Source organism: Desmodus rotundus, chromosome 12 (assembly GCF_022682495.2).
Source record: "Desmodus rotundus isolate HL8 chromosome 12, HLdesRot8A.1, whole genome shotgun sequence".
Classification (NCBI taxonomy): Eukaryota; Metazoa; Chordata; class Mammalia; order Chiroptera; family Phyllostomidae; genus Desmodus; species Desmodus rotundus.
Window position 1 is genome coordinate 64158567 of NC_071398.1, and position 13132 is coordinate 64171698.

A 13132-nucleotide genomic window follows, 5' to 3' on the forward strand; every position below is an offset into this window, starting at 1 on the left:
TTTGAGAATCAAAAGCATCCTTTACACACTTACAAGGTTTTCTTGAGAAGTGATGGATGAGATTTTTGTCAGTTCTCTGTGACATGAGAAAAAATAGGTCAATGTAGAGATTTTAAAAAATTAGGCTACATTCATTTAAGATTTTAAGGACTTTTTATTCTGACATAATGTCCTTCCTATTTAGGGAATTTAAAGGGAATTTTGTTTATGAAATTATGATAATAGTAGAAGGTAAAAGGATCCACATTTGAGATTTCAGGACAGGAAACAATTTAAAGCAAAAACTTTAAAAAGAATAATTACTTCCAAAAAATGTATATAATTAAAATTTAGTCCTAGAAGCTTATACTCCAAAACTTAAAAAAAATATTTTATTTATTTAATTTTTAGAGAGGGGAAGAGGAGGAGAAAGAGAGGGAGAGGAATATCAATGTGCCCTGATTGGGAATCAAACCAATGCCCTTTGGTTCACAGGCCAATGCTCAATCCACTGAGCCACACCAGCCAGGGCAATACTCCAAAACTTTTTATTCATTAACAAGCCTCCAAACAGTTAAAATACATAAGAATAATGATTATGTAATAAAATATTCAAATTTAAGAATGCAAAAGATTTATATAATGTTTCCCTCTAAAAATGTCAACGTTGCATTTAATGTTAGAATTAGTTGGACATGCTAAGCTGCTGTGGTAAAAGTAACCACCCTAAGATTTTGGCTCTGGCAATCAGCCAGAGGGAAGGGTGAAGCAAAAGAATATTTTTAAGTAACCTTAAATTAGGTCTTCGTGAAAACCAATTGCACTTGGAATAAAATCCATACTCTTACTATGGCATACAATATCCAAAATGACCTAGTCCTAACTAGGTTTGTAACCCCGGATTCACTGTGATTCAATTCCACTGCTGTTTTGGTTCCTTGAACATTGCAAGTTCATTTCTACTTCAGAACCTTTGCATTTACTATTGCCTTGGCCTGGAATGCTCTTTCCCCAAATCATACAGTACGTATTTGTACAAATCAAATACGCACAGTATTTGTCACTTTCTCAGTTGGATTTCAGCTCAACTGTTACTTCCTTACAAAGATCTTTTCTAAAGTACCTACTAGTATCATCACTTTAAAAAATACTAGCTTGTTTTATTGTCTTCATAACATGTATCGCCATCCAAAATTAACACATTTATGAATTTAATTATTGCCCTTCTTCTGAACATTAGCATAAGCTTCAGTTCTGTTTGGTTCATCATTGTACCCTGTACATCTAGGTCAGTGACTGACATAATAAGTGCTTAATAAATATTCATTGCATGAATTACACTTAATTAAATCTAAAACAGTATTGATTATATGAAACATTATTTATGCACCACAAGAAGAAAATGTGTTGGGGGAAAATTGGGACAACTGTAGTAGCATAAACAATAAAAGAAAAAAGAAAACAAATGACAAAGACTTAAAGAAAATGCTGACATTTTTACTGACATTTTTATTACTTAGAATTTTTATATTAAGAGCTCTTTTAAACTTATTTAGATCTGCGTTTTTTATGTGTCTCTCTTGTGTATAAAGTAAAAAAAAAAAAAAAAGCAAAGTAAGTTGGATTAGGGTATCCCTATAATTTCTCTGCAAAGTCCAACTCTTCTGAATATTTTAATAAATCTGACCATATTTTAAAAATTCCACTAAGAGGCAACCCTAAAATAAAAGTCAACAGATTATAAGAATATATATTTGTAACATATAAAACTGACAATGTATTAGCATCATGAATATATATTAAATTAGTACGTATCAGTAAGTTCAAGAAAAGGAAAAAAGAGGGAATGACTTAAATGTCTCTATTTTAAAAACCTGTACAAATAAACATTTGAAATTATGCTCAGCCTCATTAATTGGGGAATGCATATTTGAGATAATGTTACTTACAAAACAATTGGAAAAACAGTATGGAAATTTCCCATAAACCGTTGACCCAGTCAGTTTCCTGTGTTAATCTTACCTAACCATAGAACAATTTTCAAAACTAGAAAATTAACCTTAACACAATATTAACTCAACTACAACATATATTCAGGTTTTACTAGTTTTCTAATACCCATTTCTCCCCCACAGTCAAATCCAGGATCCTACCTCCTTAGCCTCCTCCCTCCTACAATTCCTGTCTTTCCTTGTCTTTCAGGACCTGGAAGCTTTGGAACAATATTGGTGAGTTGTTTTGTAAACGTCCCTCAACTTGGCTTTATCTGATGTTTCCCTGACTAGATTGAGGTTATGCATTATTTGAAAGAATATTACAGAGGTGATATACTCTACTCATTGCATTCTTAGGGGGTGTATGATGTTGAAATGCCCTATTAATGTTTTCTGTTGACATAAGAATGTCCAAACCTGTTGAGTTTATAAAAATTTAAGTCAAACAGAAGATGTGCCTGGAAGTAAGATGTCAATAGACAGAGAATGAGTGCAGCTTCTTTTATGTCCTTGAAATTAGAGAACGTAAGGATTACATGAAGGTGGGAGAAAGCAAGGCGGGGATTTGATTACTGGACAGTTAAGATTATGTACTTAATCTTAGGGTGAGTTATGCTTTAGAAGGAAGGGTCTGAAATGGGGCATTTCAACGGCATGTTAACCTAGGTGCACAGAAATAATGGACAAGTCTTGCTTAAGGCAAAGATAGGCCTTTTACTAAAGAAGGTATGTGCCTGAGGTGTGACTACCAACCATGACATGCCCAGTTAGGAATTTATGATATCACATCACCATGTGAGGTTATTTTCCATAGAGCCCCCCCCCCCCACTTTTGTCACATTACCTAATCAATTGGGTACAGTGATGTCTGCCAGGATTCTTCATAGTAAAATTACTATTCTTCCCTTTATAATTACTATAGATTTGGGGGACACTTCAGGACCATACTTGTTTGAATAGTGTCCTCTCAAAATTCACATCTGCTCAGAACCTCAGAATTGTGGCCTTATTTGGAAATTGGGTCTTTGCAGATGTGAGCAAGTTAGAGTGAAGTCACGCCGGATTAGGGTAGACCGTAAGTCAGTGACCGGTGCCCTTGGAAGAGGGAGATTCAGACAAGAGACCTACAGGGTGAACGCTGCGTGAAGACTGAGGCAGGTGCTAGAGATGCATCTAGAAGTGGAGGCGCACCAAGAATGGCCAGAAGCTGGAAGAGGGGATGGAAAACATCCTACCTCAGAGCCTCCTGAAAGAACCCACCTTGCCAACACTTTGATTTCAGATTTCCAGCCTCCAGAACTGAGAGAGAATGAATACATTTGTTTTAAGCCATCCAGTTTGAGGTAACTTGTTATGGCAACTCTAGGAAACGAATGCAGAGACTAAAAAAGCAAATATCCTCTTCTGCTTAGACTTTAGTCCACTAATTTTAGCATAGATTGGTGGATTTCTTTTTGGCTCATGGATGCGCAGGTTATTTTCCTTTCAGAATTATTCTTGGCCCACCAATAATAAGGGTAACGCGGCATTTCCTAAGAGTGCCTCATTGTTGTCTTCAGGATTTTATTCCAAGCTGCTGAAGTCACTGTGGTAGGCAGAATTCTGTGATTCCCACCTCACATGGGAATCACAGAATTGCTGCACATGCTTCTTGAGCGTCGGCTGGACGTGTGGATATTTGAGGATATCACTTTTATCTCCCTTCTGGCAAAGGTATTACTGAAAATTTATTTAAGATCTGTAATCAGTTGGATTAATCTGAGGGAGAATATTCTGATTAGGCCTAACCTAGTCAGGTGAGCTCTTCAGAAGGAGTCTGGAGGTGGGAGATAAGGGAAGTAGGATCTCTCCTGTGATCTGTCCTGCTGGCCTTGAAGGCTTACAAGTTCAATACCTGCAGGGAAATGAATTTTGCCAACCATGAGTTTGAGAGGATCCAGAGCCTCGTTTGGCACCTTGATTTCAGCTTTGTGAAATCCTGAGGAAAGAAGCCCAGTTGAGCCCTGCGTGGATTTCTGACCTACAGAACTGCGCAATAATAAATGGATGTTGCCTTAAACTGCTAAATCTGTGGTGATTTATTATACAGCAATAGAAAACATACAGCTGTCCTCCAAGTTCTCATGCTGGCACTCGTTTGATCTTACGAAAGTGTTAATGGAAAATTCATAGAAAACTACTAAAACTCTATTCCTTCCTCAAATGGTTCTTAGTTTGTTGATCGAAATACCAAGTGCTTGCCCTTTGTCCAGTCATGCTACCAGGGATGTAAACCAACTTTGCCTATGCGTAGAATCAACCACACCACAACCCCTATGTGTATAGCACATATCCCAATTTCAGAGATGTTAAAATATGAAATAAAAATGAATCCTAGAATTAGGAAAATGCAGAAATTCACTTCGGTCAATTCCACATGTATTTCTAAGAGGCTATATGAACTATAGAGTGAATTGTATTTCATCAAAGCTCTGAAGATTCTGCCTCTTTAGCATTCTTGGAGAGTGACAAAAGGTACAGCATCCTAAGTGTCCTTCGAAGTTATCTGGGCCTTGGCTGGGTAGCTGTTGGTTAGAGTCATCCTGATACACCAAGGTTGCAGCTTTGATCCCTGGTCAGGGCACGTACAAGTATCGGCCAATGAATGTGTAAATAAGTGCACCAAGAAATCAATGTCTCTCTCTCAAATCAATAAATTAAAAATGTATAATATTTGGTTGCAGTGTTGTCCCAATGCAACAAGGTTGTGGGTTCCACTCCCCATGAGGGCACATACAAGAATTAACCAATGAATGGATAAATAAATGGAACAACAAATTGATGTTTCTCTCTCTCTCTCCCCAAAAGGTCAATAAATAAAAAATATACATATTTTAAAAAAGAAGTTATCTGGGATGATTATTAAATAAAAATTCCTGGATCCCACTTCCAAATTTCAATTTCAGTAGGTCGATGAACCACGTTTTGAGGAACACTGAACTAGATCTTCACTGTTTGAATCAAATTATGTCTAAGGATATAAGTCAAGGTAATAAAAGTAAATATCGGTAATATTTAAGCATTTTCAAGATACTTCCAAATTAATTTCAATTTTATAATTTGATTTGGAATCATATAATTTGATTTCTAATCACAAGGAAATCTCTAAAACCATTTCAAAAACAACTTCATAGAGTTAACTGCTGCCTACATTGTGCTAATTACAAAATATTTATGAAAACGCTGTCTACTTAACAGGTTGCTATCCATATGAAAAATAAACCTTTGCACTTCCTAATAATTACACTCATTACTGACTAAAATTAGCTGACATTATCTAAATCAGGTTTTTACTAGAAAGATAAGTTTGTACTAAGATTTTGCAAACCAGTCCAGTCCCTCCATCCACTACAAAGGAAACACTAATATTCCCGCAAATCAAAGCGAAAAAACATTCTTTCACTTTGCATTTTAATGACACATTATCTTCAAAGCATTAACACCAGCCAGAATTTATATCATGTATAGTGCTGAGAGCTAGACTCACTCGTACTTAAAGCTTTTGATTTGCCAGGGGAAAAGTTAACACACTGATGTAAAGCACTTTAAAAGCAACTTAAAAGAACCTAAGACAGATAAAGGAACACCATGTTTCACTTCAATGGGCCATTTGACTACCACTTTCACTGAAAACTGGCCATAGCAGCTGACAAATGGCAGAGGGTACCTACCTTCCAAATTGGAATTGTAGGACATGTGGTGGGCCTTAGGGTGTATACTCCAAGGCAAATGGTTGGGCTGAAAGTTTACTTACCTCTTGGGAAGTGAGATAAAGGTGCCCACACTCAGGGTAGACATGTTTTTTTTTTCAAATTCTATGTAGGACTTTGAATAGAAACTTGACAAATTCTAAAAGAACATATACATATTCATTAAAGCCCACCACTGAAAGCAAAGTCCATTAGTATGACTAATGGGACAGATGCTGTTAGGGTATCTTGGAGAGATCCTGTTGTTTTAGTGGGAATTAATTTTTTATGGCAGTACAAAAGAAATTTTACATCACACAAAACAGTAACACAGAACTCTTTAATACTGTGCTTCTCCCATTCACTATGATGCTTAATGTTATTAGAAAATATTGACAGGTTTAGCATTCATTATTTCAGTTTTTGGGGGGCAAACCTAAATTGACAGTATAACATGAAGTAACGTGAGTAAACTGAGATGGGGGAATGAATTGATGAATGAACCCGGCCAACTACTCAGCATTTGAATCTCAACACTGCTTGGTTGTCTACACAGCACTGTGAATGTGGTAACTCTCATTAGGTGATAAAACTTTGCTTCCTTGTGAAAAATGGATCTAAAATGGAAGCCAGCTATTGGTACTCGTAATGACAGATTTCCAAGTAAATGATGGTTCTTAATTATACACAGAAGTTATATGTAAATTAAATAGTAGAATGTAGTACCTGAGAACTGTGAATAAACCTATTATATGCTCTTCACATTAGGTAAGCCACCTAAGTTTAAGATTTCCTAGTAGGAAAAAATTGATTACGAATATCTAAGAGAACAAATAAAAGCTTTTAGTATTTGAACTAAATATGCATGTGTATGTCCACATACACAGGACAAATTTCTCAGCATTCTTTGAACATACGACTATCCTACCACTGGAAAAAAGCAGCTGACTTACTATTTTTTTATCCTCACCTGAGGACATTTTTTCATTGCTTTTAGAGAGGAAGGGAGAGAGACATCTATGCGAGAGAGAAGCATCGATTGGTTGCCCCCTGTGCATCTGGACGGGGAATTGAACCCACAACATTTTGGTTATGGGACAACGCTCCCACCAACTGAGCCACACCAGCCAGGGCCACCTGACTTATTTTCAAGTGTTTCCTGGAGACTAGCAGTAGGTTCTCTCAAATTAAGAGTAAAGACACAGGCCATGAAGTGCGGACTCTTAGCACCAGAGAGACTTACAACTTCATAGAAGGTGAATGACATTACAAATCAGAGAATTTGCCAATCTAGTTCTGCAGAATTTTGTTTTTCTCAAATGGAAAATAATCCAGGTTTATGCCAAATAGATTTAAAAAGTTAATCTCTTTAAAGTTTTTCATAATGTGATTTACAATCCTATGTAAAATCAAATCACTGCCTTATAATACAATGCTCAAAGATTCAGAGATGTGAAAAAACAAAAATGAACTGAAAACCCAGTTTATAGAAATCGAGGTCCCAGAAATGAAAATTAAACGTTGTCTCTTAGAGAAGGGAATGGTGAAATTCAGTGCGTATTTTCACCAACGCACCCAAAAACTATTTTGTGGACAGCCAACTCTGACTGCCAATTCTAAACTGCCACCTGATTTCTTTAATCAACACTAAATCAAGCCTGAGGCAAGGACAATGTTCAAATAGAAAGATAACTTCTTTCCTTAATAAACAATCTCCAGCTGTCATTCAGCAGCTGAAGTTATTTGATGGCTTGAGAAGCAGTGTCCATTGAGTTTTCCTTTCTGACCTGAAGTGACTCACTGCTGATGGACAATAATTCTCGAAGTTCCTTATTTTCGAGCTGAAAAAAAAAAAGAAAGTGTATGTTTATTTCACGTATTTTGACTTTCAAACTACATCAGAACACATCATTTTGTCCAGGAACAGAAAGTGTATTATTTTAATTTTTAAAGTTTTAAGAAAACAAAATAAGAATTTCCTAATCTACTACTTATTTACTCTTTGAAAAAATATTTAATGAGCAATTTTTATATGCTACCTGTTAGGACTACAAAAACAAACCAACAAAAAACAAAAGACAAACAAAAGAACAAGATTCCTCTCCACTGGAGGAATTCACTGCTTGTCATATTCTTCACAGTTTCCCCAAGCTTTACCACTGTTTCTTCTATTTTTCAAATTCCTGGTAATATTTTCACTGCGCTCAATCTCCTCTCCTAGATGCCCATAGTTTTGGAGAAAGGAAAGAAAGAGAGAGAAGAAACTACTTATTGGCCACATAACCAGGTACCATGCGGGTGTCCTGCAGATATTATCTCACAACCATCTGTAGGGTAGGTATTATTCCTACATCATATCTCTTTAAGAGGACACCGTGGCTCACAAAAGTCCAAAAACTTGTCCAAAATCAGACAACTGGGATATGGTATTGCTGATTCAATGCCCATGTGTTTTTCCACTTTAAGTAATAAGTAAAATTTGTCTCACGTTTCCTTAGGACTGCTTCCATGACGTAAGTTGTTGTATCATTTGAGCTAACTCCTAACTCCTCCTTAGGGCCTTATTACCCCCTTTATTTCCAAATCGGGCAGTTAGCACTCTTCATCCGTATTCTCTCTGCAGGAAATTCTGCTAAACCATAGTGTGTTCAGGCTTCAAGAAAAGTCAGAGCCTACGGTCATTAAATCTTCTACCATATAAAGTGCTTTCCCCCGTACTTTGGGTCTCTCTCCTAGCATTTATATACCATTTCATATCATATAAGTACAGTAAGTTCTCACTTAACGTCATCAATAGGTACTGTGACTTTAAGCAAAAACATTGTATAAAGAAACCAATTTCACCACAGGCTAAACAGTACAAAGAAGAGTTAAGCTCCTATGGCATCTCACCAATGCTGGAATGAAACGAGGGTGAATGAAGTGAAGTCATTCGAGGACCTGCTGTGCTAGTCTTACTCCTTCCCCCAGCCTCTGAGCAGGGATCCTCACTTTCTTTTTCTCTGGTGTTTCTCAGAGGGCCTGTGATAGCATCTGGTGATACGCAGCATTGCAACCATCTAGAATAATGTTTCTCCCTAACAATTTTATGGGCGCACTAACACCCCAGGTCTTTGTGGATTATTTCCATTTTAATCAAAATAGTACATGAAAATAGCTTTAAAAAATAAAATCAAAACTACAAGCCTTATAAAATAAACAGTAGTCCCTTGGCTTTGTTTTCAAAAGCAACCACTTTTAATACTTTTATCTATTTCTTTAGTATATACTTCTATAATTTTAAATAATATGCCTGTATTGCTATCTTTTTTCATCAACTTTAGACATTATCTAGGTGACTTCCTTTTATGGCAGATGAGAGATTTTATTGTTTATTTTTATTTTTTCCCAATAATTAATACTTGTATTAAAGTATTACCCATATTAACAAAGAAGCCAACATCACAATATTGGTCAAAATCCATACACAAAAAAAGATAAGAGAGTGTTTTTCATGATTTTGTACAACAGTTTGCTGAATATAGTATAAACAAATACTAACCAAAAGAACAAAATGGGGACATACAAATGTTCCTTTTTTTCCACTGTACTTTTTCCATTACCATTTATCCCTTTTATACTCCCCTCCCCACCAAGAGATTTTTAACTGACATGTAATTTGTCCCTTCCACATTCAGCCCCCCTGATAAGATGATATCTCAATTTCTAGCCAGTACATAGTAGGCATTTTCATTGTTTGCTGCTGGTTACAGTTCCTTTTTTGAAGAGGGCATGGAGTTTTACTTTTACGTCACCAGCACACAGAAAACACAACACACTGCAGTGACAGGGTAGCAATGGCGTACCTTCCAGACTCTGAAAGCGCCCTGAAATACTGTGAACCTAAAATCGCAACAATCTTACCTCTAACTGGGCTAGTTTTTCCTGAACCTTACAAAACTGGTCATCATCCACCTGCACTGCTTTCCTCATCACTTCTCCCATTTCACAGATTCTGTCAATCTGACTCTCAATTTCCTGTGAAGATATTAACGCAAAGAAGGTGAAAAGGTCATCTTTTCTACAAACACAAAGTTCATGAGAACATGTACATTATGATGTTAAAAAGTTCATTAAATCGATGCTAGAGAGGTTACGCAAGAGTTTCACTATAACCTGAGTCGTCAGGTGTAAAGCCATAATAAAGTTATCTTGTGATATCCACAAATAATTTGTTTTCCAAAGATTGATTCTAGTCTAGTCACTCACTGGATGTTGGACAACATCCCTAAGCACTTATTAACTTTGACCTGAATATTTTTATTGGCAAGAAGCTTACCACATTCCAAGCTACCTTACTCCACCTTTGGAATTATCTTTCAACATGTTTTTCACATGAACTAAAATCTGTCTCCTTCAAGGTTCAAGCTTTCTTCTCCAGACTAAAGAAAATAAAGTTTATTTTTCTCTTCCAGGTGAAAGCCATTCACATATTTAAAATACTCCTGTCTTTTAAGACTTTTGTGTTAAGTCAGTAAAATGCTTTCAGTGGAATCTAAGATGAAATTTTTCATAAGTTCCACCATAGCAAATAGTGAGGGACCAACTTATTAATCCAGGATTACATGATCCAGGACATGTGAATGTACAATGAAGCTATCAAGTACTCCTCAGGTATAAGAGTCATTCCTGGGTCTCCCTCAGATATAAGAATCGTTACTGGTCATCATAATCAACCAGTAGAACTCTGCCATATATGTGTGTGTGTGTGTATACATACATACATACACATACATATTTATAAATTAAACCATACTTCTCTCTCCTAACGAGTATGACATTATGTGGTTCAGTTTAATAGCAGACATTTCCTCACTGCCTGCTATGTGCCAAGTACTGTTAGGGATAAAAGATGAATTCATACTCCTTATGACCAAGAGCATATAATTTAGTGAAATGTACAATAAACAATCAAGTATTTACTGAGCACCTTTGACACTTACTGGAGTTACATTTGGTGGAAGAACTAAGCATTGAATAGCATTTTGGAAACAGATCTTGACAAGAGAGGAAGGAACCTTAGTCCTCCTACTCAATTTAAAGGACCTAACAGCCTCTTACCCCTTCTTTCTATTCACATCTTTACAAAGCTACAGCAAAACCAACAGCACCGTGATAAAAACATGAAAGGAAAACAAAGTTACTTTTCTTCAAAAAAACAGGCACACAAGCTAAAACAATATCAAGATTTCAATTCAGTTCATTTAGAATCTATTCATCAAAGTCTCTTACTGCAGAGTGAGACTGGTGAGCTTTCAGGACTGGTTCAGCATCCACTGCTTTTTTAGCAACCATTAATTGTAACATCTGTTTCCGGTATTTGCTCATGATGAGTTCCAAAGCATCCTGGTGTTCCTCCAAGGAAATCCATAGCTCTATCAAAAAATAAAATAACTTGGCAGTAATGTCTGAGAGAGAGCTCTCAAGGCCAAACTTCTAATAGTTGGAATTTTATGACACTCCATGAGATATTGTGATTCAAAATTTGTAAGTTAGTGTTTAAGGTCACAAAACACAGTGGTTAAGGTCAACGTGAAACAACTTTCTAGACAGAGGCAGCATAGTTTGGTAGAAATGTGGGATTTGTAAACAGAAGGCATGGGTTTGAGTTCAGTTTTGCAAGTTGCTAGCTTAATACTCTTAAGCAAATCATTTAACCTCTCTGAGTCTATTTCTTATCTGCACTGTAATAACCACTACCTGGCTCCTTAATGTGAAAACACAAGAATACAATGGAATGATACACAGGGTCCGGCAAAAGTAATGCCTGTCTGAGTGTGGTTGGTAAGGTAATAATACAGATGTAATAATTTATAGTTTTAATTTAAACATTTCACCTAAAACGTCAAATGGTGTGCTTGAGTGAGATACTATTATGTTACAGAATGACATGCTTATGATTTTGTAATAAAACAGGGGCGTTATCTGTGCCAGACCCTGTATGTGCAAGCCCTCTGTAAACTGGTATACAAGTAACTGTTCATACTGTTATCGTTAATAACGTACTTAGCAACCTTAAGACTATATATCCTAAACTTCAGCTCTTCCACTTCAATCTTAACTTTAGGATATATGCATATTTAAACTTTAGTATATTTGAATATTTAAACTTTAAATTTTAATCCCTTGAGGATATTAACTCTTGTTATGCAAGCCTCCATCTGGGGAATGCCCAAATAAGCCGGGCAATAATTCAACTCTACTAAGCACCGCTTCGACAAGATGCCTAGAAATACAAAATCAAGGAGACAACTTTGAAAAGGGTAATGTAACAAATTTTAGTTTACTGGGCCAGCAGAGGATAACTCTATTACTGAAAGTGCCGACCTGGAAATACATATAGGATATGCAATTTAGTGAACAGTTGGGCAGTTTTGCAAGAACTTGAAATATTACCGAGTATGAGAAAAATAATAAAAACTACACAAAAAGGCCTGACTAACCTCTGTTTTCCTGCTGTAAGTCTCTAATCTGTGTATTCTCTTGGGACAGCAGAATGTGAGGTTTGTATTTGGACATGTCCTTTATATCCGATGCTTCCTCTTGATACTAGACGAACAGAGACAGACTAAGTGCACCGTAAACAGAACAGCCGCGGACGCAACTCGAAGAGGCAGGAGTCAGGGCTCCAGGGCAGAAAGGTCTCACCGCCGCACCCTGAGACCAGGAATAAGTTCCAGGCCGAGGTCCCACTTGACCTCGCCCTCCACCCGTCAAGTACCCAGAACGTGAGGGCACCGACCCCTGCCCTCCGCCTGACCTGTTCCGGAAGCGCTGTCCCCGCCTCCCGCATAGCGGCCACCCGCCGGTGCAGCGCCGCGGACTGATCCACCAGCGACTCGGCGGCCGCGTCGTGCTCCCGCAGCCTCTCCAGCAGTGTCTTAGCGTCTGTCAGGATCTTTTCGATAGTGCAGCTCATAGCTACCGCCAGACCACCTCCCCAGCACTGTTTACTCAAGCGAGTAGCTCTGATGCTCCCTGAACCTGTCTCAGTCCCGGACGTCACTTCCGGGTATGCTTAAAAGGCGTCTGGACAGCCTGCCTCTGCGCCTGCGCAGTGGCTGCCGAGTCCGCGGGAGACCGGCTCAAACCCGCGGCTTCCCAGCCGTCCTGTCCCGCCCAGAGGCGGAGGCTTGCCCTTGGCACGCCCTTGGCTTTCAGTTCCCACAGTCTGGTGGGCAAGTTGCGTTTTGCTGGGCGTCTGCGTTTCTCCTTTCCCTGTTGGCTTTGATGTTGATTGTTATTCGTTCTTTTTTTTTTTAGATTTTTAAAATTTGTGGTAAAATACACCACCTTAACCATTTTTAAATGTATAATTAAGTATTAAGAGAATTCACAATGTTCAGCAACCATCACCACCATACATCCTCGAAACTCATCTTGCAAAACTGA

At 37.5% G+C, this 13132-nt stretch overlaps 1 protein-coding gene across 1 annotated transcript; it reads right to left on the reverse strand.

Moving 5' to 3' along the window:
- Window positions 1-1826: 1826 nt before the first annotated feature.
- On the reverse strand, window positions 1827-12759 carry SIKE1 (suppressor of IKBKE 1). The gene is made up of 5 exons (XM_024570646.4): window positions 12501-12759; window positions 12184-12289; window positions 10973-11115; window positions 9605-9718; window positions 1827-7542 (listed from the first exon to the last, which is right to left on the reverse strand). The coding sequence occupies exons 1-5, from the start codon at window positions 12657-12659 to the stop codon at window positions 7441-7443; spliced, it is 624 nt and encodes a 207-aa protein (XP_024426414.1). The 5' UTR covers window positions 12660-12759; the 3' UTR covers window positions 1827-7440.
- Window positions 12760-13132: the final 373 nt, after the last annotated feature.